Source organism: Acanthisitta chloris, unplaced genomic scaffold (assembly GCF_000695815.1).
Source record: "Acanthisitta chloris isolate BGI_N310 unplaced genomic scaffold, ASM69581v1 scaffold20297, whole genome shotgun sequence".
NCBI classification, from domain to species: domain Eukaryota; kingdom Metazoa; phylum Chordata; class Aves; order Passeriformes; family Acanthisittidae; genus Acanthisitta; species Acanthisitta chloris.
Genome location: NW_008681334.1, coordinates 37,893 through 64,501, shown reverse-complemented (window position 1 = coordinate 64,501; position 26,609 = coordinate 37,893). Strand labels below are relative to the sequence as shown.

At 43.2% G+C, this 26,609-nt stretch overlaps 1 protein-coding gene across 2 annotated transcripts in view; it reads right to left on the bottom strand.

The window, feature by feature from the left end:
• The window catches only part of BCR (breakpoint cluster region), a 92,371-nt gene that overhangs the window by 28,227 nt on the left and 37,535 nt on the right, over positions 1-26,609 (bottom strand). For both annotated transcript variants that reach the window (XM_009078074.1, XM_009078075.1), the window contains 6 exons: positions 16,013-16,197; positions 5,909-6,013; positions 5,206-5,391; positions 1,467-1,574; positions 772-832; positions 51-103 (listed from right to left, as the gene is read on the bottom strand). In XM_009078074.1, coding sequence (XP_009076322.1) covers positions 51-103; positions 772-832; positions 1,467-1,574; positions 5,206-5,391; positions 5,909-6,013; positions 16,013-16,197 — 698 coding nt within the window. The remainder of the gene's footprint in view (positions 1-50; positions 104-771; positions 833-1,466; positions 1,575-5,205; positions 5,392-5,908; positions 6,014-16,012; positions 16,198-26,609) is intronic.

Sequence of the window (26,609 nt, the reverse complement as noted above, 5' to 3'; positions counted from 1 at the left end):
AAATTTGAAGGTCAAAAAAAAATTTTGGAAACTACCCTTCAGATACTTACATGCAAGACAAGTGTGCTGCGAGTCACTCGATCCACGGGCTTGTACAGTAGAGCTGTGAAAAAAAAAGCATCAGGAACATAAGGAAGTGGTACCTAAATACAGCCCCTACAGATCAACTTGCCATTGTACCAGCCTGGTCCCACAGAGCAGAAACAGCCTTGCACTCAGCAGGTCCCTGAGAGGTTGGCAATGCATCCCTCCTTCTGGAGTCCACCACAACATGTTGAATGCTTCCACATCCTGGTAATGGGCCAAACCAGGAAGGGGACTGGCTTTTATCTCAGTGAGTATGGAAGCTCCTTCTAACATGGGTTGTCTTCTACTTATGTGCATAGAGACAAGCACCATGGAACCTGATCTTGACCAGGCTCTCTAGATGCCACCGTAGCACAAAACCCATATGGCAATCACTGCTGGGCTTGCACTTGTGCTATCACTGGGTATCAGATGTTCTCTTAAAATCACAGCAGCCCTTTGGTTGGGCTGGCATTTGTCCAAAGGTACTGTTGAGGTTTTAAGCTGGGGAGGCACTTCCCCATGCATGCATGCAGCCTACTATGCACAAGCTCTGCTATGTAGCAAAAAGGAACTGATTTCCCAGGTAGAGCCAGCAGACTCCATAACCTTCCAGCATTCAAAAAAACAGAAGGAAGAGTGGAGGTTTGGCAACAGCCTCCACACAGTCCTGACAAACCAGTCTCCTCTGCATGGATCACTCACTTTCCAAGGAATTTTTCGTCGTCTGATCTTTAGATTCCTTTGTGCTTCTAGCCTTTAGATTCTAAAAGAAAAAGAAAACCCACGTAGCAGATGGTCAATCACCTTGAAATATCACATGGGAACATAAGAGACTATCTGCTCCTCCAGGGGAGGGCCTAAGTATGAAAAGAGGACAGCCCTATCATAGTTCAAGTCAGTGATGGAAAAAATGTGCTTTCCTTCTTGGTAAATCTCATTGCCATGTCACAGGCACCCACACATCTCAAATATTAAGCAATTTTCTTAGGAGCACGTGTCAGTGGAGATGCAGCTAAGCAGGGAACCACCTACAGCAACAGGGATGGTGGAGTTTTTATATCACCTGCAGAAGAAAGACACATCCATAAGGACACAAGCTGCTGTTTCCCTTCTAGAAATGCATGAAGGTGGCACAGAGCTGAAGTAGTTCGAGGCAATGCCAGTTTTTACCAGATTCCCTGGGTGGGGACTGCACACCAAGGCTATCTCTGTGATAACCTCAACCAGCCCAAGGTACAAATGGCTGTAAGAACAGGAGCTGAAGCAGTGAGTCTATGGGAGCTCACAACTCCTCCAGAAGTCAGGGCTGCAAAGATACTTGGAGAATAGGCAGGACTGACATCGCAGGGTATTAGTCAGATCCAGGCGGTTTGTGTGTCTGAATACCGTGACATTACCTCAGAGATTTCAGCAAACTGAGCATTGGCTTGGCAGCATTTCTCTGCTGTCTCCATAGCAACTTCATAGTTATCCACAAAGGCCCGGTACACTCCCAGCTGGCTGGCCTGCAGGAAGCAAAACAAAATCAAACCAACGCTGGGGAAGAAGATACTTTGGGATGGTCAGCCTCGGTATCTAACCATCAGGTCATGCTCCTTCACATCAAAGAATCACAGGGAACGCAGAGCAGACCCAGAAAGACATCTCTGACCTGTTGACTTTGTCTAACCAGCACAGGTGTCCCCATACACCCAGTTCCACCTAAGCTGAACAAGTTTACTTGTGAAGGATGCGAAAGCCTGTGTGAATGACACATCCTTATTACTGGCATCTATTTTTCCCTTCTGAACTGCCAGATTAGTATCTATTAATATTCTAGCTCATTGATGTAACTGGAGCTGCTGGCTTTTTGCCACAACATATGAATCAGACAAGAATGATTCAGCCCAGCAGCACAAATGTGACCCCAGTAAGCTACTTGTTGGCTTTTACATGATGGATGTGCTAAATCAAACCCAGATATTAGCCTATATCTGCATTAGTGAACATTGTTACAGGGGGAGAAGAGTGCTGAAAATACAGAAGAGAGATCCAGAGCACAATCTGTTTGACATGCAATGACTGCAGCATTAAGTGACAAAAAATGGCAGGTTTTCCAGCAGAAGGAATAGGCAATTTGTCCAGAAGAGGATGGAAGTGGCCTCGGAGTGCAGTAATAAGTCATTATTATCACTGAGTCTTAGCACTGATCCCATTTGCTGACTTAGGAATTGCAGCCATATCCATGCCAGAGAACATAACATCCAGCTTGGGAAATCCCTGGGTAGTTTCCAAGCTTGTCTGGAGTGGAGAACTGGCTTTGTGTTGCAGAGCTGCACAGGCTGTGCTGTAAACACCTCAGCAGCTTGAACATGCCTGCAAGTGCTCGGTCAGCAGCGAGCCAAGGGGTGGAGTGCTGGGAAAGGCTCCATGAACAAGAAGTTTGTTGCCAGAAGGGTTGCACTTACCTGATTACTTCTGCACCTTCCCTGACCCTTCTGCCTGAGATGTGCACTAGGCAAAGCAGATAACTTCCCTACAGACAGTGCTCCTTTCCTCTCCTGCTCTCTCATAATAACCATTGTGCTTCCCATTCTCTACAGAGCTTTGTGCAACACAAAAAGCCTCTCTTGGGGAAACATTCCCTGCACAAATTTCTTTAGCTAACTGAGGCTGAGAAACAGCAAGCTATTTCCTAGGTCACATTTTACTGAAAGACTAGGAACCAAACTCAATCCTCATACAAAATAACACAATTATGGCTGAACCTGAAGAAAACTGCTCACTTATACCAGGGATGACCCCGGGAACAAGGAAAGAATGAAATCTATATTTGCTACTGGGTCACAATCCTGTGGAGAAGCTACTGTCAGAATCACTGATCATTTGCAGGGCTTACGACATTCAGGTTTAGATGATGCCAGCTGACATGGCAGAGCTTTAAAGTTTCTCCATTCCTGTGTAGTTCTTTCATTTCCTGCTACTCCTGAACAGTCTAAGCTTTCATTTTCCTCCAAATGTGCTGCCATGAAAACAACTTTTTCATTAAAAACTGAGCTTCCAATCAAAGTGATAATGCTCACACACTGTTTGCATGCTGGTTTAATTCTTCTGTTTTTCAAATACAAAGAACACAATGAAAATGAACCAAGATTTGGTAGAAATAACTGGCTTTGGCTAAAGTTTTTCTATTCCTGAAACCCATCAGTGAGGATACTTGCTAAATATTTCTTCATTTCTAAAAACAGCTCTAAAGAGTTTCCTTTCTAGTTATGAAAAATATGTACAATATATTCCCCCAAAATGAGAAGCATATTTCACTCCCACATGCCTAGCATCTTTTTTTTCTTTTCCTTAGTTTCAACAGGAAAAGGTGTAATAACAGTCAACTTGATGTTGCACATAGATGGTACTTTGTGCCAGAACACATGAAATTCTAAAACTCTCTGCATCTACTATCTGTAATTTCAATCTACAGTGCTTTGTTTTGTGTGATATTAAAGAAAATTAATGTCCCCAGGGGCCTCTGGATAATAACAAGTATTTCAGGGTTTATCATCAGATTGCATGACGTGACCATGAGTAAACAGTCTGCTCCAAAAGATGTGATGTACATCCAGTATAGATGCCTTGTAATGCCTGATGTTCTTGCTGTCTCTCTCATCTAGGTGCTTCCCACTGCCTGCCAAGAATTATTAGTTTTATCTCATCCAGCAAAGAGTTTGCAATCCCCTCTGATAATGTACCAAACCACCTGAAACTAACTGTTATGGTAGCTCAAAGCTTCCTGCACTAGGGTGATTTGTTCCTTTGCTTCCAATGCTAATCCAACAAGATCAACAATTCTGTCACAAACGTAGAAAAATCAGGGGAACATAAAAACAGAGTGCCAAAAGGGTTTAACTCCTGCACCTGTGATCACTCAGCAGCAAAAAATGTTCTTAAAAGCCTGACTAGCTGTACAGTGAATAGAAGGTTACTCGACAGCCAGCCCAGCTAAGGAATACAGTCAGGTCATCTTCAATTGGTGCCATCCCCACTGTTGCACCACAGGTCTGGTGCAGTTTGTGAGGCTGCCACTGTCAGCAGCCTTCTCTATCTGCTTCAGCAGCTGGGTCTGTGCTCTTAAACCAGCGGCTTAAATTGCATACCATGAACTACTCACCAAGGCACCAACTTGACCCCTCCTGGCTAAAACATGCTGGCAGTGAAAAGCAGATTCCCATAGTTTGATCTTGAGCTGTTGGCATGCATAGAAAACAATTTTCCAGGCCCAGCTCCCCCAGCTCCATAGGGGATGGGGCTGATGCTGGCCTACACAGCTGCTAACAATTGATTGACCCTGGTAAAGAACACTCCCCAGCCAATAAACCCCTCAATGGAATGTCACTCCTACCCTGAGAATCAGAGGCACCTCAGGAATGCAGAAATTCTTTTCTTTTCTAAAAAGGAAAAAACAGCTCCTTTAATCCTTTGCTCTCTGCACATGCTAGGGGAGAGGCTAAAGGGGCCCAAAAAATCTCATAGAATGCAAACAATTTGTCATCTGGCTCAGAAACTCAGCAATTTTAATTCAGCCTCAGGAATATGCTGTATATGTATGTCTTTGTCCTGTTCTTCACTCAGAGAATGTTGTTGAGGTTGCTTGGAGGATTCTCAGCTGCAGGTTGACTGCATCAGCATAACAGCAAGGGGAACAGAAAGGCCAGGATGGTAGCAGAAAAGCCAAGCCAGAGAAAATCAGCACATGGTAGAGCAAAGCACCACAGAGAGAAGGAAGTTTGTGTGAGGGAGTTCAGTGGCAATGAGAAACAGTTCACTGTCAGTGTTAAAAAGTTCATTTGTAATACTGGCATTCTCCAAACTCCCTCTCAAGCAAATGGTTTGATGACACTGCAGAGAGCCTGGAGGTTCAACATTTCTGTGAAACTGTATTGGTATTAGCACCACAGCTTGTTGAAGTCTTTGATTAAAGACAATAAGAGAGCTACTTTTGCTGTAGGCCTTACACTACACTGGCAAAGTGAGGAACCTCTCATCTAACCCAGCCAAGGGCTTTGATCCCTTCGGCCTATGCACAGTCACCAAAGGGAACCTACCAACTCCTGTGAGATCAATGAGAGGTAACAGAAGCTTTGGTGATGATAGCTGACTCACCAACTTTTGGAAGAGGTCCCCAACTCGTTGCTGGTGGCTCCACTGCTGCACTCGGGGAAACAGCCCATCATAGAATTCTTTATGGATCTCATAGAGCTCAGGCACTTTGAAGAATATTGTCTCAATCTGCTGACTAGTCAGCACAGGCTGAGAGGTGGTGGCAGCTGCTTTCAAAGGCTTCATAGGCTGAAATGAGGAAAGAAGGAAATCATTATCATGCAAACCATGTACATTCGCTCTCGCCACATTGCAACACATCTATCCATAAGAGTTATTTTTCATCCTATTAATAAGTTATATTTGCATTCACACAACTCCCAAAAGCTAGACATTAACAAGTTCTCTGCCACCCCTGGTAGGTGGATTTTCCCAGAATATTAATGGTGCAATTAAAATCCCTTTGCACTCTATTTCCTTAATTTCTGTCCGACTGTACAGCAACAGGTCTAATAATTAGCACAGGATACTTAAAGACAGAGTTCCTGGATACTACCACACTAATAACTCCCTAACTCCCTGGTTGTGACATATTCAGTCCTTTCTTTCAGCCACTCTTTCTCTCCTGGAGAAGAGGAGTAACAGGTACTCTTTGCATCCAGCAACTTGTAACCTATGGTGTGTGAAGTCCTGGAAACTCTGGATGGAAGCAGCAGTAAAAATTCAAGTACCAGTGTTTAAAATGGCATCTGTCCCCAGTGCTTACCAGCAGCAGGGCCTCCAGGTGGCTCAGGTAGGTTTCCTCACTGGCTAGGATTCCTGACAGGACCCATTTTCTCATCTCCAGGCCTTTCTCCAGGTCTGGCTCACTCTACAAAGTAGTTGTGAAGCAGAAAAGAGGAGGAAAAAAAAAAGGGGGAGGGTTGGCAGGGAGAGAAAGGAAAAAACAAGAATGAGGATGGAGAGTAAAAGATATCATTCCGTTGGCCAGAGCATACTTGGTTTTTTTGGTTCATTTTGACAGAAAAAACACAGCCAAACAAAACCCCACCTGTGCTCAGCATCCCATTTCTAGCAATATGCAAACATTAAAGGAATTTTTATTTACCAGCAACTGATGTCACAGATTATTTACAGGTGTTAGCTTTAGTCATCCAACTTTGGCCCCCCAGTTACGTGCCCAGACCCCTTCACCAAATTCAACAGGCAGAACTTTCAAATGCAGAATTCATCCTCCTAAACAATCTTGTTATATGCAATTCCCTCTCTCCTCCCAGGAGAGCTCTCCAAAGCCTTGTTTCTCTATGCAGGCAGGATCACTGTCCCTGCATCTCCACAGGTGTGCAGGAACATGCTGCAGCTACAGCCTGACATGGCTCAGGATGGCTGTTCTTTCTCACACTCTCCACTACTTGCTAAATTCTTTTTCAGTGCCAGCTTGCACCATGTCTATTTTTAGTGAGAGGATGGAATAATCAGCACTGCTTGGAATACACATGCTGATTCTCTTATTGGGATTCCATGAAAGAGTTCTCAACCAAAACAACTGAAGAAAGAGAGGGAAAAACCAAACATAAATACATTCATGGGCAAATGGGGAAGACTAGCATGAAGTGTTAAGAGACATAGCAATCCCCTCTGTTGAATTTCAATTATCCATCCTCACAAAATTGTTACCTGAAAAACCATTTAACCTGATAAAAGTGAAAGTGTTTCCAAAAACTATATAAAATGTGACCAAACAGTCAATGTAAGTTATAAATGACGAGAAACATCCCCTTTTACAGAATCTTATTTCCAGTTCTTTTTATTTGTTGTTCACAAAAATAGCTTTTTACAACCCTTGCAAGCTTTTTCTGCTGTTAAAGGTCTCTAAGAATAGAGTGAGTAGCTGGCTCTGAAAGGGTAGATACTTTTCAAGGGCTTTGGGTAGGTAGGTTGAGGCTCCATCCCACTCCTCTTAATATCCAGAGGAATCTTCAGCTTTTGACTCAGCAGTGGGAGGATCAGGAAACACAGCAGTACATTCCACTCTACTGACAGAACATAAAGCCCCATAGCTGCCAAAGCCACACACCACTTAGTTTAGGGTCATATTGAACCCTGTAGATGTATAATGAGGTTCATTATGGAGAGAAGGTACCTCGGCTATAGGTAAGCTTGCAGGAACTATCACATCCTGAGTATGACTTTGAGCCTACACACCACACGAAGAAAGAAACACATCCTCACGCTCCCAGATATTTCTGGATTCAGTCTCATCAATAACCATCCTGATTTTTGAACACTTTCATTAAATCTCACAAGCTATTTTCTAGCCTAAAAGACTTGCAGCAACTACTTTATGAAAATTTTGTGAGGTGTCAAATACCACCAGCACCTCTCAGAAAAAAACTGGCAGACAGAAGCTGTTCTAAGGACATGAATTAAATTTACACACACATCAGGTACTACAAGGAAAGAAGTCTTTGCATCCCACCCTTCACTGACATTCAGTAAGAACCACAGTGCCTTTTAAAATCTTGAAAGGGCATCTCAAAGAAAGTAGGAATTTGTAATTCAGCAGTTGTGTTCAGAAAAATAGCAGTGACAAACTACATGGTAAAACGAATGCTGCAACAGAGCCTGTGCATCTCCAGAGCACCTTTGTCACTGCCTGTACAGCTCAACCAGAAATGTTCCACAATGTTGCAACCATTCCTTATGGTGCCTGTGCCAGCAGTGCCTGAATGTTCACCTCATGGACCATTTTGTAAGGCATGGTACACACAAGTCATCAAGACAGCCCCAAGATGTTTAACAAAGATTGCCTTCATCCAAAGAGGAAGCAATGTAGCAGCTCTGCTGCAGAAAACCACAACTGCTTTTGGTTTACAAAGATTTCCTACAACACTTACAAAAGAAAAGTGTAGCTACACAAAGAAGCATTGAGAAAAACTAACAGTGCTCCTAAGTCCCCACTGCTGAGGATGAGGTAACTGGTCAATATTGACATGGCACTATAATTATCTTTAGCAGGTTCTCTTGGAGGAGGTGAGGATTTAAAAACCAGCTGGGTATGTTTGTAACATCTGTAAAAGAGCAGCACATAATGACAAGTTATTTAGATGATTCAAACTTCCTCATCATGACAGTGGCACAACAGTTTTCCTTATAGCACCGAGAGCAGTTTTCCTCTTCACAAATAAAAGCCAGTTCTTGCTGGGCACCATCAGCTGACGGAGACAGCATTTTCTGCCTGAATGTTAATTTCCTCCCGTTACAAGAGATGTTCTTTCAGAGAGACAAACATCTCCTAGGACACACTGGGGGCCTTCCTTCCTGGCCATTACTGCAAGGGCACCGTGTAAAGTCCACAGTTTTTTCCTAACCCTTTTTAATAGGAGCATTTTTCCAAGTGTGATGCTTGCAAAGCCCAGCCACAGCCAGCCAGCCAGGCCCTGGCTGCTTTACACTACGTACAGCAGTTGCTAAAGAAACCCTCGGGGGAGTTTATCCAACAATCGCATTGCGCATTACCAGATTTTCAATGCAGTACCTCAGATTTACATACAGCCTCCTCACATGTGCAGCGATGATCTCCTGCTGCTCCTGCTGTGTCAGGGATCAATACAGCACCATGGTGCTGCTGGCTGCATTGTGCTGCTGCTCTGTGTTTCCTCCCGAGAGCCTGTGCCCTGACAAGAGCTTCCAGCTGAGGGAGGCCTTTGCTGACAGTGTCAGCTGGGGCTGCGTGGCTAGCAGCTCTCACGGCTAGATGAACATCTGGAAAACAGTCCCCATGCTTTCTCAGCCTCAGGGTGCTTTTTAAGTCTCACTTGTTGAGAAACATACTCCACGACTAAGAAATTCCCTGGGAGCTGGTGCCAACACCAGGAGGAAGAAGAGTAAGTTTGTTATTTGGTATGACAACATTTATCATGTACAGAATTGGGAACAGGCTCAACTGCTCACCCAACATGAGGCTGCAGTTAGCAGACAGAGATACAGTGAGACTGTCCTTCCACTCTCTCCCTGCAGCATGCCAAGATGTGACACACCTGGTCCCAAGGGCATTTCTGCTTTGCCCATATCCGACACAGAAGGGAAACAAAGAGCAACACTGTGACTACAACAGCCTTGCTGCTGGTTCTGCTCCTGCACTCCAGCCAGAAGGGCAGTTAAGAGAGGACATCCTGGGCATAGGTATCAAGCTCCTCACCAGTACAGGGACACCTGCCAAAGCTGAGGATGCTTTTCCCCTACTCCGGCAAGAAGGAAGCAGTGTGAAATCTTTGAGCTGCTTGTGGCAAAGGGAGGAGATGATACCACATCTACCAGACCACATCAGCTAGGGGAAAATACACCTCTTACCAAAGTGCAGATGGGATGTTCCCAGCAGGAAGTGGGAGCAGCCTGTATTGGCAAACTCTAACCACTCAGCAGGGAGTGCCAGGTGGTCAGCAGTCCACCCCATGCTTCCTACCCAGCTTGGTTAGCCTGTTTTTCACTTGTACAAGTCTGACTAGTATTTCATGTTCTGACTCTGTCCCTGCCTCTTTGACACCAGCATCCATGTCTAGCCTTTCTCCACTGCCCTTCCATCTATTTTGGCTACCTCTCTACTCAATGTGTTTCAGAATAAATCTTACAAGACTGTACCAGGGCAGCAGCCAGAGCATTCCTGTCTCCCTGCCATGGGAGCTGTGAGGACCCAACACCCAGCCAGATCTGAACAAGCAAGCAAGAAATCAGTGCTTTGCTCCCACTCCTTCTGAATGACATTTGGGAAAAAAAAAGAAAACAAAAAGGAAGATGGAAAGCAGTCTAAAGGAAATTTCACAGGTATCTCATGCCTATAAAATTCTGGTGTTCTATTCTCAACTGGGTGGTGCTTTTTGCCATTCCAAAATCTTAAAAACCAAAAGATTGAGTCACAGTCATGAGGGCAATCTTGCGACCTGAAGCAGGGCCAGTCAGAGCAGTCAGAGGCACAGGAGATATCAGACACTATGCATTCACTGGCCCCAAGCCATGGCTGGTTTGAATGTGTTTACAGCTTGTCAGCCTAAGTATTTTAATTTACTAACCAGGTTGGCATTGCATGTTGTATTCAATTACTGCAAGGCCGACAGTCACCAGCTCCAAGGATTAGATAGATTCTGGTCTCCTGACTGTTTAAAGAACTCAGAGCTTTCTGGTGGTTGTTTAAATTAACAGCAATAATTGTTTTCTTGCAAATGTCAGAAGAGCACAGATTAAGAATCTAGAAACCACAACACATAAGATTTTGCAAAGAGGTTGCTGCTGGCACAACTCTGTAAAGAGAATCAGGGATTCAGAGTGGGCGTATAAAAGGCACTTTAACTCTTCCTTTGGTACAGTGTGTTCATACGCCGTGCAATGAATGTGCTCAAAGGAGAGGCTTCTCGTAAGGACAGCTCAGAATCTCAGAGGAGCTGAGAGCCTACAAAGGAGAAAAAAACACTCAATCCAATTTTTAAAGTGTAAATATATTTGAAAGCTTCTGCTAAACAGGCTGGAGGCGTCTCATTGTCTTGGTGATATTAAACAGGGCAAATTCTGTAATCAAGCCAATCGTGCTCCATGCAGGGAGGGGAAGGAGCAGGGAGAGGAGCCAACATTATTTATAACATCAGTACTGGTGTGCCAGCTCTCCTCAGGAAGGGCTGTACGTCCAGGCAGAGCCCTTAAGGAGCAAAGTATTGGAGAATAAAAAGGAAAAACTGCATCTGTTGGGGATGGCGAGGGGAAAGTGACAGTAAAACAAAACAAACAAACAAGACCAAATACAGAGAGGAAGAAAGGGAGAAGAATTTGGAAATGCTGCAGAAGGAAGGACAAGCTAGCCACAGTAGTACCAAGCAGAGTAGTAATCCCGTTTATTGCTGTAGCTTCAGAGGTCAACTTCTCTGGATCCCCTTGAGATCAAGCTAGGAACAAACTCTACAACCTGCTCTGCCACAGCCCTGCTCTCTGCTGAGCTGGCAGACAGTGAGAACAAAAGGATCTGATCTGAGGACCAGTAATGGCTGCCAATGCTGCCCTGACCACAGACTGCACAGCAGAAAAAGGAACAGAAACTCTACCTGGAAATCTACAAGTACCAATTTCTCCTCCAAACACTACAGACAGTAGGAGGTAGTCACTCAGCTTGAGCACTCCTGCCTCCCTTGGTGCAGCATATTGAAGAATTGGAGAGATCTATTTAGGCAAAAACCTCATCTAAATTCCTGAAATGTGACTCCCCTCATTTCCTGGGTGGGTGGAACAAGCTCTGCCTTTCCACTGGCTGCCCTGCACCCATCTCCACAGAGCATCACAGATCTTTGAACCTGGCTTTGTTGATGAGCAGATCTTGAAAGGCCTTTCTTATTTCTACCCTTCCCATGGCTGCATCTCTCCCTTTATGAGTAGCAGCAACAGTATCACAATGCATGAAGCTTCCCATCCTCTCTCTCAGCCTTTTTTAGCCTCCAAGCTCCCCACTCCAAAGCCTCGGCAATAACTCTTCTCTGCCGAAGGGTGTCAGTCACTAACATTCCAGCTGTCCCAACACTTTCCTGTGTCCTAAGAACACTGTAGCAAGCTCTCCCTCTGTCCTCCTCTTAACTTTATTGAGGTATCTTCTCCACTTTTCACCCTAGCTGTATGGGAAAAACAGACACATTATCTCTCATTCTGGGAGTGAATTATCACTAATTTCTACCAATTCTGTCTGATACCTTTTGAAGCTACCAGCGTTGTCTTATTTGGCAAACATTTGGGCTGACATTTTCCAAGAGACGTTTCCAGAATTTTTGGAAACTTCAATCTCAACAGTTCAACTGTTACAGAAAGGAAGGTTTGGGAAAATTAAATCACTTCTCCAGTTAAATAAACAAACAAGTGAAGCATTAGTGGAACCTATTTCTCCTTTTTCCTCTCTCCCTGTATGCTTGCTTCAGAGCTACACTCAAAGTTTGGCAAAAGCATTGGCTTTATACCAGGACATGTATCAGCAGCCCAGCACAAGATTCTGGAAGAGCCAAAGGAAGGGGTATGGCCTATCTTGCTCAATGCAAATATTTGTTAAGGCCTCATTACCACAAAAATGACAAGTCAAGGGATCTCAGATCCACACTACAAATGCCCACGTTACTTCTGCCCTGTCTAGGTCACAAGGCTAATGCTGGTGCACCTCTTATCAACCTCCTTGGACACCACCAGTTGTTTGTGCAATGGACAGATAGCAGGTGGAATGTGAATATGCAAGAGGTGGCTGAAATGGCACAGTTTGGAGGCAGACCAGGCAGTGTCTGTTTGTCTGTTTATATGATGCAGGTGATAGGAGGGATTAGAAAACACTCCCTAAATGACAAACTGTAGAACACCACAAACGTTCCGGAAGTCATCTGTGACCCTCAATTCTTGGAACACAGAACATAAGGTGCTGGGAGTTGGTCACCCTACACACTGAGGGAATGACAGGAAGCTCCTGCACAAAGTAGTCCATGAGGAATCCCTTCATTCTCTTTTAGAAACAGAAACTGCTGTTGCCACTCTGCGCTGTCTCTGCAGTGGCTGGACAGACCAGGTGGATCCCTGATGTGCTATCCAACCCAAGGCTGTAGTTGCTCTAAGGAGATGGAAGGATTCAGGCAAACACTTGGCAGAACAACACAAAGCCCAGAGCAAACCCATAAAATAAGTCAAAGCAAAACACCCTCAATATCCAGACAGAAACAATCTAGTCTCCAAGAGGAGGGCTGGTCTCATGGATAAGGCAGATGAACATCACACCAAAATGCTCCTAAGCCTGTGTGATGCTAAGTGAACTACTTAGATTTACATCTGTAAAAAAAAATTTCAGAAAAAAAATCATTGTTTGCCACGTTTTCCATTTTCTGGATAACTGACTGGAGTGTTGTCATCCAACAACAACTCTTGGTTGCAAGCAAAATTAATAGGATTTTTCTTTAAATGTGAAGAAAACCGTATTAGAAGTCAGAACCTGGTTTTGCAGAACATTACACATCTCACATTAAGCACCCAAAATCAGCAGATGCTTCTCCTATAACCTGTCTACCTTGATTATCTGTGGTTAGTGAACACTCTTACCTTGATTACCTGTGGTCAGTGAACACTCTTACCTCACAGGAACCCTGAAAGGATAATTAAGATGCATGTGACATTCCAACTGTATTTGGAGCTAATGGTCATGCCAGTAGGAAATAAATACTTTCGTACTCAGCCCAGAATTTGCACTGCCCTGTAAATAAGATGTACATATAGCTCTAGAGATGAAATACTGAATCCAGTCTGTATCATTCACTGTATACACTGCACAGTGCAGGAGCCCCATAGGAAAAACAGGATGAGTGAATCATTCAAAATTATCATAAAGATTCAAAACAAGGCAAGGCTGGATAACCAGAGTAATTTCTTAACTTCTGAGTGACCGTGCAGCCTTCATATTTTGTCAAAGTGACACATGTAGTGCACATGTTATGTTAGTACATACAAAACTTGATTTCCAGACTCTGATCATAAATATAATCTAAAATTTTCATAAGCAACTGCAGACACCTAAGTAAAAAAGTAAAAAGACTAGGAGACAACTATAAAAGCAAACACGTATAAAAAACCACTTTTTCTGTTAACCAAATGTAGTGAAAAAGAAAAATAGAAGCAACATACATCCTGAGATTGCTGGTCCAACATAGTTCATGTGTTTGTTTCAGCACAGTGTATTCGACACTTAACTTTGTTACTGATGTCTTTTCCACTACAGCTGTAAACATAACTACAGCAAAAGTCATCTAGCAGCTTGTGACAACAGAAAGTTTAACTTGCTTGGGAAATATTGCAACTATATCTAAATTAGTCTCTTCCTCCTTGTCACGGACCATCCTTCATTAATGGTATTGTCATCTGAGGACTAATTACAGGATTGACTGAAGTGGCTGAGGGTCATGATTAAAAGTCTAATCTGTATCAGGACACCTCTTTCTTTTGGAAGCCATAAGGCATCTTTCTGTAGTCAGAGAGAAGAAAGCAGCCATTTATGTTAAAATCATTTCTGAAAAAACAGCCTTCTAGCATTATTAAAGTAGCTTTGAAATTAACGACTGCTAAATGCTTATGAGGCAACATTCAAACAAATAAAGAACTAGATTAAATATTAGGCAGTGTCTTTTCCAGGCCTCCAGTCACAGGCACTATGACAACTGGTTCTTTGAAGATAACTCTCAGCCATGTGTAGTCACATAGCATTTTTCCTTCATCCTGAGAAACATAACCTGGATATTTCAAGCCAATATTGAAATGTTTGGAGCTTTTTGAATTTACTAATGGTAATTTCTTCATTCAAAAGCCTCTTAAATATCACAAGAATTCTCATCTTGAGAGATAAAAAACCATTTCAAAATTAACTGACTAAAGCATAAGCAGCTAACTAGATTCCATCCTTTACAGTAAAAATTCAGCAAACATCCACAATGTATGTGCTTGATAAGCTTTAAGAGATCTTGACAATGCATTTTTACAAACAAGAGAGAAGAATCAGAACACTGTCTCAAGAAGGATTCTCAATCTAGAATTCATCCTGGAAAAAGTAAGCACTGATATGGCAGTACCCAATAAGGAGCAGAAGAAAGTGTATAATGAATGCTAAGCACTGATGGCTTGGGGAACTTGTCAGACTCCTGATTTCAAAACAAAATAAATAAAACTATCTGATGGGGTGATTGTGTTGATCTACTCACAGACTGATATCTGTAAAATATCCATCATCTTCCTTCATGACAACTTAATTAATAGGACAGAACAACATAAAGGCAACACAAGTTAAACCATTAAGATAACAGATTTTGAAGTGTTATTTACAGTGGGGGGATTCAAGGTTGTTTGTCCTCACGTTCTCAGAAATACAGTAGGAAGGAAGTGACAGTTGGCTTTGTGCTGTTAAGCATTTTTATGAATGACTTGGAGAAACCAAAATTTGGCAAATTACAAAGACATTCAGGGAGACAGCAACTTGGGATTCAAGTGCTCTGCAATCTGTTGCAAAAGGATAAAAAGAAACAAAGGTTGAAAGTCACAAAATTAGCTGACGCTGAAACTAAGACACTTTTGATGTGAAGACAACAGTCAATAGTTATTTACTAAGGCACACAGCAGACTCACTACCAAAACTATTGCAAAAACAAAAATAGAGATTTCACTTAAATTCCAAGTTACAGCCATGACACAGAACCTGAAGCAAAAATAATGCAAAGTAGCCTGAAGGGCCACATTAAACCACAGCTCAGGCTGAGCAGTCCCTTCTGAGCCTTCTGTCTCCCATAGCTGATTATACAGACAGCTATCCAGTGAATAGTCAAAATCCATTACAACCAGTGGCCATCTCCCACTCAAAGTCACCACTCTTCAGAGTTTTAATTCTTCTTATTCCATTTTCACAGGGTGAAGAAAATAGGTCTTGTATGCCAGATGCTTTATCAAAACCCTTAATCTACTAAAAAATAACCTGTATTTTCCTCATGAAAGGCAATGGCAACCCATATGCAGAGAGGTATGAACATGTTTTGTTCCACACTGTCCAAATTATCTGCCATTTAGAGACTCTCTCAACTGCAATTAATCACCAGTTCTCTCCACTAAAATTCACCAAGGGCTTAAAAATCATATACATGACAATGATCCATGAAGTTTAGGCTTAACATCAGCTAAAAGCCTCAGTTTAGCTTTAAATATACAATATCAATCAGACTGCTCTATTATGTCAGGTAGTCTGTCCTACTGCCCCTGACTCTTCCCTGCCAAAGCAGTTTACCCCTTGCAAATCCACAAGGCTTTGCTGACTGCAGTAAGGCAGGAAAAGACTCACTGATTTTGTAGATTCCAGAGACCCTGAAGATAATGTGTCTCGGCTGCCCCGACTCTTGGAACTGAGGTGGGGTGAGGATGATGGTGAGTCATCAATATAGGGCATCATGTCATGATGTCTCCTCTGCTCTTCAGCGCGGTCTGCATCGTACGCGTAGCCGGGCGGTGTGCCACTGAACGAAGCATCTGCAAAACAGGAGAGAGATCTGTCTGGTCAGAGCCAGGCTGGACAGCAGACAGGCTGGGCAACCAAGGCACTGCCTGCTTCCCAGCTATTAAGATGACTTATCAGTAAATCCAGAGTCGGTGATAGTTAAATATAGATAAAGTAGAGGTGTAAATATAAGTCCACATTGTCACCAGAAGTTCATTTCACTCATTTTAAGTCCTAAAAGGTAAAATCCTTTCTAATATTAGTGGTCATTTAATTATAGCTCCTTCCCTCATGTTTTCCTTCAAAAGCATCAAAAGAAATCCTTTTGCAGGCTCCATAAAAGTTACAGAGTCTGGGTTTAGGAAGGTAGTGGGTTAGGGTAACAGATCTCTTTTTTTTTCTGTAGAATAAGAACAGATGATGCCTCTGCCAGTTTAGAAAGCATAGATAATACATCGCTCATAACTCTCTCCAGACCTCTCAGAAACAAGAGGACTAGGAAAGAAAGGTCTTACATGTCAAGTGAACTGGCCTATGTCCAGAAATAAAAACCTAAGAGGCCTTCTTCTGTTGGCTGCCACTCCTCCTCAGTTTTGAGTCTAACTAACTTAAACAAATGAACAAGCCACCACCCTGCTCCCTCCTACCCATCTCGTCTCCCCTCCCCCCCAAAAAACCTGGAAAACAACAACACATCCAAAACAAAAAAGGATGGTGGTATGAACCAATACGGTGAGACATCAATGAACTTCTGCAGGAAAAAAAAGAGGAGTATAATTGGCTCAGGTATCTTTAGTAGCTGCATACAGAGACTGCTTCTGCAAAAATCTATAATAAGGGCATACACTGAGAAGCTCCCTCTGCCATAAGTTAAAAGGTCTCTCACTTCTCTGCAAAAGGAAACATACACAGAGGACCAAAATTTGGTTTCTTCACTGTGGTACTGCACCATGAGTTCCATGGGCCTGTGAAGCACTTTCACCTGTCAATGCCCAGAAGTGTACTGTGTGTGACAGTAATAGCCAAAATGGTCAAGTTCCTCCTCTTCTTTCAGCTACAAGTCACAGAATGCCACTCTTCCCCCCAAGCTGAAAAATAACCCTGAGGATATAAACTAGATCTACCTTTACAGCAGCCAGGGAGCCTTATAAAAGATAAAGACAAAAATACTTTAAAAATTACACTTGAACACAAGTAGGGACCAATTTTTTACTTGTTTTCACAAATATCCAGGTTCTGTGAAAATAATAAGCAGCTGCTGCCAAGCATACTAATAATCCTGTTATACATCACTAAGGCAGGGTGGAGGAGTAACATTTTAAAGCCCACTTTCCTCCCTCACAGTAAACTCAGTTAGAGCATGACTCATTCCAGTAAAGGATGTGAACTTTATGTGGAACAGAATAAAACTTGATCCATGTGGCTTTTTCAGGACTGAGAGCTGGTCTAGGGAATTTATGCAAACAATATACTGAAAAGCCAACAATAAACTCACTGTAGAAGTGAGCCTCTGTCTCGGCTCGTACCAAATACCACCCAGCTAAATAACAGCCTGATACGAGGCCTTTAGGCTGCTGAAGGACCATAGCAATATTATTTTAACAAGCTCAATGAGTTTTACGTCACCCACCTGCTTGTGGTGGAATTACCTTGTGTTCAAGCTCTCACAGTACCTCAAAAGACTTGTTAGATGGTGCAAGACCACAGGAACGAAGGGTAGGGAGAAGGTGGGACATGTTCTCTGGAAGAACTTCAGTTTAGTTGTTAGAGGTTTCCAGAGCTCCATAACCATTTAGAAGATACTACATGTTGATTTGGTAAACAGAGGCTTGAAAGGGAGGTGCTGAACTAAGGATGCTCAGCCACAAAACAAAAGAGAATTTTAGATATCCCAAAGTTGGATAATTTCTACAATATCTGCAAGCCAAACAAACCCTTATGCTGGAATTGTCAGAAGTTCTTAGGCTAGAAGGATGCAGAACAGAAGGCAGTCAAGGAAACACTGAAAAGAAGTAAATATACCCTCCTCACACACAGGTGGATGTTCTTCTGTATGGCCAGTAAGTTAAGTGACTGTTTTGACTCCAGAAACTAAAATTATAAGTAGGAAGGAGGATGGGTGTCTCTTTTCATCTCTGCACTATTTATGCCACATTAAAATTAAAAAACAAAAAAACCCACACCAGGAAAAAAGAACCCAAACCCACAAAATCTTAACTCCATATCACTTCAGATAGCTGTTTTCCATTCAGCTGTTCCTTGTGCAACTATCTAACTGAATCAGCCTGTGAGATATTACCAACAATTTAACACTGGCATTATCCAAGGAGGAACATCAGTACTGGGTGCTTATGTATGCTTCCTGCCTACTCTACCAAGAGTTTGTTTTTCCTTCAGAAATGTCTTCAAACTATCTTATCCAAACCACTTTCTCCTGCACACACGCAGTAACAAGACCAAGTTGCTGTGCAGTAATTAAGACAGGAATATTTCTTTCACTCCCAATGCTCACTTTCAAAATTTATAGTTAGCTCCACTTTTGTTAATGGGGGAGTAAATGCAGACTAAAATACATTAGCAGAAAGGCTTGCAGTGAATCACAGTGTTTCCACTTTCCTCACTTTCTCCTGCTAAAAAACAGCTTCACACTTCCACCTTCTATAACATGTTCTGTCTCCTAGTTCACAGTGAAACCTTTACCTGAAACTGAAGGAAAGGGCAGGTGGAAGACTTGAGCTTAGAAGAGGAGATTTATTCCTAGCTTTGCAACTAGAATCAGTCTACCTTTGAATCACTTTGTCTCTCTATCCATGAAAATGAAAAAACACATCTCAACAAGGAATGAATCTAGCAGTGTTACAGACTGCCATGAGATCTGTGCATAGAAAGCTCCATACACAGAATTTAAAACTTTATTTCTGTTTCCTCCAGGGATCCTTTCACACATTAAAAAGCTTAGAAGTACTTATAATCCCCCTTCTTTCTATTATTGCTGCATACAGCACCGAAATCCACCTATGGAGATTTTAATTATCTCAAAGGCAGAAAGACCTTCTTGCTTTCATTCTGCCTTTTTTTTTCCCAGCAGAAGCAAAGTATTACCATAGCCAGATACACTACACAAGCCTTAACACCAGTAACAGAGGTAGCCTTGTATCTCTATGATTAAAGAGCCCACTGTTGCTAGGGAAACTAGGTTATTCACATCTCCTCAACCCAGCACGATGCTCACAGGCTGTTCAGGCTCCACCTGGGAGCAAAAAGACTTGAGCAAAGAGATCAGAGCCAGGAGCTCACCTGCTCTGACACTTCCAGCTGCTCTAGGTGCTGCTATTGTAGATGGCAAGTGGAGACAGCAGATGGGCTCAAGCAAAGCGCTTGGTTTCTTAGCCAGTGTCTCGGTTAGGGTGAGCATTAAGAGGGTTCTTATTCTCCATCCCATGGAGAAGTGCAGCAGCTGTGACTTACAGAAATAAGCCCTCTCAGCACACAAGAGGAACTACTTCTACCACTGGCCCTCTGACATTCTCTTACAGTATTGCTCTCCTGCATCAGCACATCTTCAGGTGCAGTGAGCTACCCGGGGCTACAAAGGCTCATCATCAATTCACAGTCTGCTAAAATCCTCAAGCATTTACTTCCACCTTTGTTTCTGACAGCAATGGCCTCCCTGGGCTTGCACTGCTCCAGCTTTTATGAGTCTGTTACACCATCCTCCTCCTCACAGTTACTGTTTCCATCTTCTAACCTCCTTTCTCATCTCTGTCCCCTTCTCATGTTCTTTTGGTTTTCTCATATTTAATATTCCTTTTATTTATGAACCTGTGCCTCATCTCTTCTAAACTGCTTCTCTCCCTCACTGCAGCAAATTTCACCTGGTTGGGGGTTAAGGAGAATCTAACAAATCTGCAGTTAGTCACAAATACACAGGCACTCAGAGAGCACAGCAACACTGTTCCCTTGTCCTGTTGCCTACACCCTTCCTGCTGGGTGCCACATTTATTCTTTGGAAATATGAAATCACAGACCTAACCTGAAAGCAGGAAGGGTAAAAGAAATTAACTTCTAAGTAAAAAGAACGATTATCTGCATCTAATCCAAGGCCACACAATGGTTCAAATGCACGTGTCATACTTTCACAGCAGCACAACATCCATAGCTCTTGAGAGGCTTAACAGCAGCATGCAGAGAAGATTCCAAGCTAGCTGTGCTCCAGCTAATCCCGCTAAAAGAGCAGTGAATCCACAGCAGCTCAGACCTGCCTGCCTAAGTAAATACCTAGAATCCTGGAGGGGGAGGGGAGGTGTACATACTGCCAAAACCCCACATCACTGTGGCTTCATTGTGAATGGTACCAAGGCTAGCACAAGTTTGTAATGTCTACACTCACTCCAAAAACATCTTCACAGCTGCAGAGCAGAACAGAGCTAAGGCAGTTTGCATCCTCTGTGTTTCTTTGCCAGGGAATGTGTGAGGCCACAGTTGGACAATGCATTGTCTTGGCAGCAATAGGAGTTTAAGGTTTCCCCCACCAAGCCATAAACCAGTGCATGGCCCTTGCCCCTCTTATCCCCTTAGTTCTGCAGCCCCACAGATGCCTGTGGTCCAGATAAAGACTCAGCCAGCTCAAAGAAAAATATCTTTGACGCTTCCCGTCTAAGCTGGATCAGCTCTCTGATCTAGTTCATGGCTCAGAAATCCAAACTGGAAGGATAGATGCATGGTAGATTGAGAGTGGGTATACTTAAAAGCTTCTGCTGCAACTGAAGACATCATATTAGCAAAACACTGCTTCATTTTCCTTTAGGCTGAAGCTTAGTCGATTCCTGGGATTTACACATGGCTGCTTTAGGGATAAGTTACTGGAATGCAATGCTCTTTATTATTATTTTTTTTGTAACCTTTAAGTTACTGTGTCTTACAAACCTTAGGTCTGGCTTTTATATACCACTATTTGCTTGGTGATAAACTTGGTGATACGAAATCATGTCACTTTAGTTCTTAATGCTGCCCAGGCTACTTGGAGAAGGATCAGGGATTCAGGCCCAGTGCTGAGCACATGGAGAAGTACATTAGTGTGGATGGGCTGTGAATGCAATTGTCTAGGGAATACAGCACCACACTCTGAAAGGTATAATAGCTAAACTATGGAAAGCTAAGCATCTTGCTTATTTCCTTGACATATTCTGAATCATCATCTCCAAACCCAGGAAACAGTATACTCAATATGTACATGATTCCACAGATGGCAATTGTGGTGTCTACCTATACCAGGAGCCTGTCACAGGAAAAAGATCAAGCATCAAAAGGTAAAAAAATAGATAGTTTGCCATGTCAATGGCTTGATTTTTCTCAGGTGGATGAAAAAAAGGTTCCACTAGGGTGTTAAACAGACTCAAAACAAACTATTCTTTTTATGCTCTGTATGTCTTCTCTATGTAAAGACAGCACATCTACACGTAAAGGTGTTTAGTGAAATCTGAAGCTCCCACTCAAATATAAAGCCAATTCATTTAGCAACAAAATATCCCATTAGTTTGCAAATTCACTCTTTAGTATGAGAATAAAACAGAAAGGTAAAAAGCATCAGAAGTTAGCTCCAAAACCTGCCTATGGGCCTCAGACTACTTCTCCATTAAGCACATGAAGAGAAGCTAACTAGCAGTGCTAACTGACAGACTCCTACCAGGCATCCCATCACTGCCATTCAAAACGTCCACAGAGAAGACTGCTCACACTGCTGACCAGGGGCATGGGCTGCAGAACAGGATTGCAGTGAAATACAGAACAGCCCACCCCCAGGAAACACCCATCAGCACACACCCCCAAGGCACTGTTAAACACGCAGTTTCACACAATGCAGCCAGGCTGCAGTGTCTCTTCTGCAGGGAGACATGAAATGGGCTCTGAAAGCAATGCTGCATGCTGACAAATTGCAGTGAAACACTCTCCAGGGAACAGAACAAAAAGGGAACAGCACCCCAGGAAGGGAGGTTTCTAAATACATAGCTGGACACTGATGACAACTACAGCTCATACAGCATCCAAAAAAGGAGTTCTGTGTATCAAAAACTCCAGCAGATTTTTCTGAAATGACCATATCCATTTCAGGTTTGCAAACCCTGCTCTCCCATTCCAATGGGTCACCTTTCTGAGGCATGTTAGGTGGCTGCAGAAACAAGTACCTGTCATATGTAAATTTTACACCGTGCTTTGCTGTCTTTTAAGGAAGGGTAAGGTATGTGCAGGCACATGTGAGTGCCCATGCATGTGTGCATGTAGAGATTGAGAACTGCATCTTATTTTTTGAGATGAAAGAAGGAGAAAGCAATGCACCTTCCACATGGAAGCAGCAAGACAGCTGGTAGTTCTCTCCACCCTCCCTCCCCCGGGGGATCTCAGGCCATAGATGTTAACCAGCCTCCAAGAAACTTCTGTCTCTACCACAGATGAGCTTTATCCTCATAGCAGACAGCGCCCGCCCTTAAGTCTTTAGGAGATGAATTAACTGCAGTCCACTTTTAATCTTTTAGGTGTGTCAAACCAGATCGTTAAACATCTAAAAAAGAAGATCAGAGTTCTTTAATCTGCCCATATATTCCAGGAAGAGTTCATGCAGAGACCAGGGGACAGGTCTGATCTGTTTGTAGCAGTTTGTTATTGAGACACATTGCATTTTGCTCTGATTGGCATGTTCCTGGGGACAGACTAAGCATTCACACAGATCTAATACCCACAAGCACTGAAGTTCCATGATCCAGTTATGATGCAAAACCTGGGACTACTGAGGCCATTCTCCACCCTCAGGTAAGCCTCAGGCATCCTCCCACAGCACAGAGAGAGCTGCTCACTAAGGCTACTGAGAGTCCTTACCAGAGAAAATTTCAGGAAGCTAATGTGATTACCCAGGAGAGTCCAGACAAGGCCATGCTGTAGCATGCAAATTCCAAAGATCTCCCTTCTGCCAGCCAGCACAACTTCCCTGCTGCTCATCTTTGCTTCAGACTACTCTGGTTAGCAGCCACAGAGTGCGGCCCAAGCTGTCACCCACGCCTTACACCCAGCCAGGCTTTGACAAAGTGCGTGCCACAGAGGTCGCAAAGGGAAGAGTAGCGGAGGTGTAAATTCCCATCTCTCCGAGACATCTGGCACTTGGATCAGTTTCAATCAAACTGAAATACTGAGAGGGAACCATTGCACACCACAACCTAGACAGAGAAGTCCAACCTTAGGAAAGAAAGTTACACCCACAGTCACAGCAGAAGGTAAGACTTGGGAGGGCTGGCAATGCCTGTGTCCTACTGGCTGCTGCATGCTCTCCAGGACACTTACAAGTTATGTCTACACTTCGAGCCCTAAACATCAGTGAGCAAACACATGCATACATGAAGAAGGTGTGCTCCCAGCATGACTGCCTGCCAATATGCTGCCAACAGGTAAAGACAGCAAAACTTTGGTCAGGCCTGACTTACATAGGCACCATCTATTCAAGGAAGAGCATGAGAATACTTAACTCACAGGGCAGAGGAGGACCCAAAGCAGTGGAAATCCTCTTGCCTTTTTTCGTTTTTTTTTTTCTACTGTTCCTCCCAAGTGTTTACCACTAAGTGATAGAGACATTGTAACACCCCATAACATGGATGAATAGGCCTCAGACTGCTGCCTTGGAAACTCTTTCCAGCCAGGGTCTATGTCTTTAGATTCCTCTGCTGTCCTGTTTTCCCAGGAAAAGTGGAAAGGTTTCTATGTTCAGTTCATGCTGGCAGTCAGGCCACTGGGTGTCCTTGGCAAAGGAAACCTCAAAGCACTGGAACACCTTTGCAGTTTTCTTTTCCACTCCTTACTCAGGACTGTGCACCAAGTTTAGCTGTCCTCATTTACCACAAATCTAACAGGCAGAAAGCAAATTTTAGACCTGGGTTGTTTACAGGTAAAGACTTTTTTTTTTGCATAAAAATACATGGACAGGCAGGTACAATTCAGAAGTACATGTGGTTTGCACCAAAGGCAGAAGGAGCTTTAGCGCTGACTAGATCAGAGGTGCCAGCTGAGTGAAAAGGAGAAAAAGTTTCCGTGAAAAATAAGGTAAAAAACAAAACAAAACCAAACAAGTAAACAATAATGAACCACACACAGCTGAAAGGAGAAGAACCTTGAAGTTAGCCTATTTCCCAACAAAAGCAGGGGTTGCATCATGAAAGCTAAAGTACTAGGATTCAGTCTCCTCTCTATTTGTAGGTTCCTGTCCATGTCTCCCCCACTGTCCCCTAAATCACATCTGCAGGGAGCACAGCACACCACAGTAGGAGCTGGCTAAGCTAAAAATAACTGGAAAGAGTATTATTTTATAACCCAGAGCAGTTCCCCATTCTATTTCACTGATCCTTTCCACACAAAGCAGCAGCATAACAGCACAGAGGTGGGATGGAGCAAATGTGACTGTTCAGGTCAGCACTACTGCTGTGCTCCAACTACAGCCTTCATTTCCTTTCTAAAAAAAACAACCTAGTAACAAAGCCTAAAAGGAAACTGCATGTACTAGCTACATTAGGAGGGCTGCTTCTCACTCCCAGTATGACTATCATCTGCCAGGTGAATGGAAGAAAATTTCAGGCATCATCAGCATACTATTTACTATTTTGTTCTTCACAGTTGTCTCAGAGTTCTACAGCCACTTCAAACATCATTTGGCAACAGGAATCTCCAGAGAAGTAGATTAGAAAATTAATAGAAACAAAATGGAGCAATGGCCACACTGTGGTCTGTTAAAAACCCTCATGATGTATAGATACCTTTTCCTGTATTTAACTAGAGCAGACCAACAGTCCTGCCATGAGCAGAGGAAAGTCCCTGTTAAAACAAGAGTTTAACTGAACTGACAGTTCTGTGAGAAGGGAAGGGAGGGCCAGCCCTAGGCAGTGGGGGGTATTAAAGTCTATTAAAAAAACAGTAAACATGTCTGACAAGAATACTGTTCTGCTTCTAGATCGTCAGCCTCTTTCAGGATGAGTTGTTTGGCTGGGTTTTTTTTTTTCAATATTGTTTCGTATTCTCACCATTGCAGCTAGGACACTAGGAAGCCAATAAAGCTAGCTGCCATTTTCCTGTTTACACTGTAAATCTAGCCACTGACATCTTACTTGTAACACTGTTAAAAATAAGCTATTGATTTACTATCTTGGCCTAGAACAAGCAACCCAAGCTAAATGCCTTGCTAGGCAGATGGCTCTGCCTACACCACTAACAACCTTTTCTGAGCACAGCTGCTGCCCAAGATCAGTGTCTTCCTGTCATCTGGCTGGAGAAGAAAAAAACCAACAGTTTTGTGTCATTCATAATCATAGCAAGGTAGTTATAAAAACTTTTTGCAATTAAAGATGCAGCAGGTAGAACACAGCTTCCTACCAGCATTAATAAACACCATCTTTTCCCTTGAAGCTGCTAGTTAAGATGAAGGCATCACATGCCAAGGTTTGTTCTGGGTTAGTAAGTTCTCACCTGACGTACCATACAAACTGCATGCTTCTGTGCAGAATCTGCTTTTAGAAGTCTACCTCTAATTATTATGACTATGAAGAATAAATTTAGAAAAGCATGATTCAAGAACAAGCAACACAGTGGTGCCTGAGTTCTCCAAGAAGCTGAAAAGCAGATGAGAGGAAAGACCTCTCAGTCTGAGCTCACAGCATGCTCCATCAGACACCAACAATGCTGGTTTACACTTCAGCATCATTGACTGATTCATTGCTGTTCAGATTTTATTAAAACATGGGATAAGAGGGAGCTTATTTTGGTAACACAGATGTGTTACACCACCACTTCGTTAAGCCCTGCCATCCCACAGCATGAATGAGCCAACAAGCGATTTTGAAGCCGTGCCAAGGGGAAGCACTAGAATGCCAATGAATTTCATCCAAAGGAAAACAGGACCACACCAGTCCCAACTAAGACAAAGCAACCTGTATAGATGTTGGTGTCCCCCAACAGCTTTGTTCTGTACCCAGACTTGTATATACAAAGCAGAGCTTCTGCTCTCAAAGCAAACTATTAGTGTTCTCATGCCCAGAAAGTCACAAAGTAGTTTCACACAGTAACTTTGCACCAAGGCAAAGAACTGAGCTCTTGTGGCTGCCTAATATTTCTTCAAGGGGAGCTGTGGACATACAGGCACACAGACCCAGGCAGGATCAGAGCCCAGCTGCCTGTGCAGACAGCTGTGACTGACACACACACACTTCAAGGGCACTCAGAAGCTGCAATTCAGATCAGCTGGTGCAGGAGAAGAGGGCAAAGCAGGAGAAGGACTTACCTGTGAAACCAGCTCTTTCCACTGCAGGCCCTCGAGAAGCCTTTGCACTATTGCTGTACTGCAGATGATGTAGCTAAGGATTGCCAACAGCAAGGACTCATTCCCAGGCAAGTCACAAAATAAAAAGATTCTCAG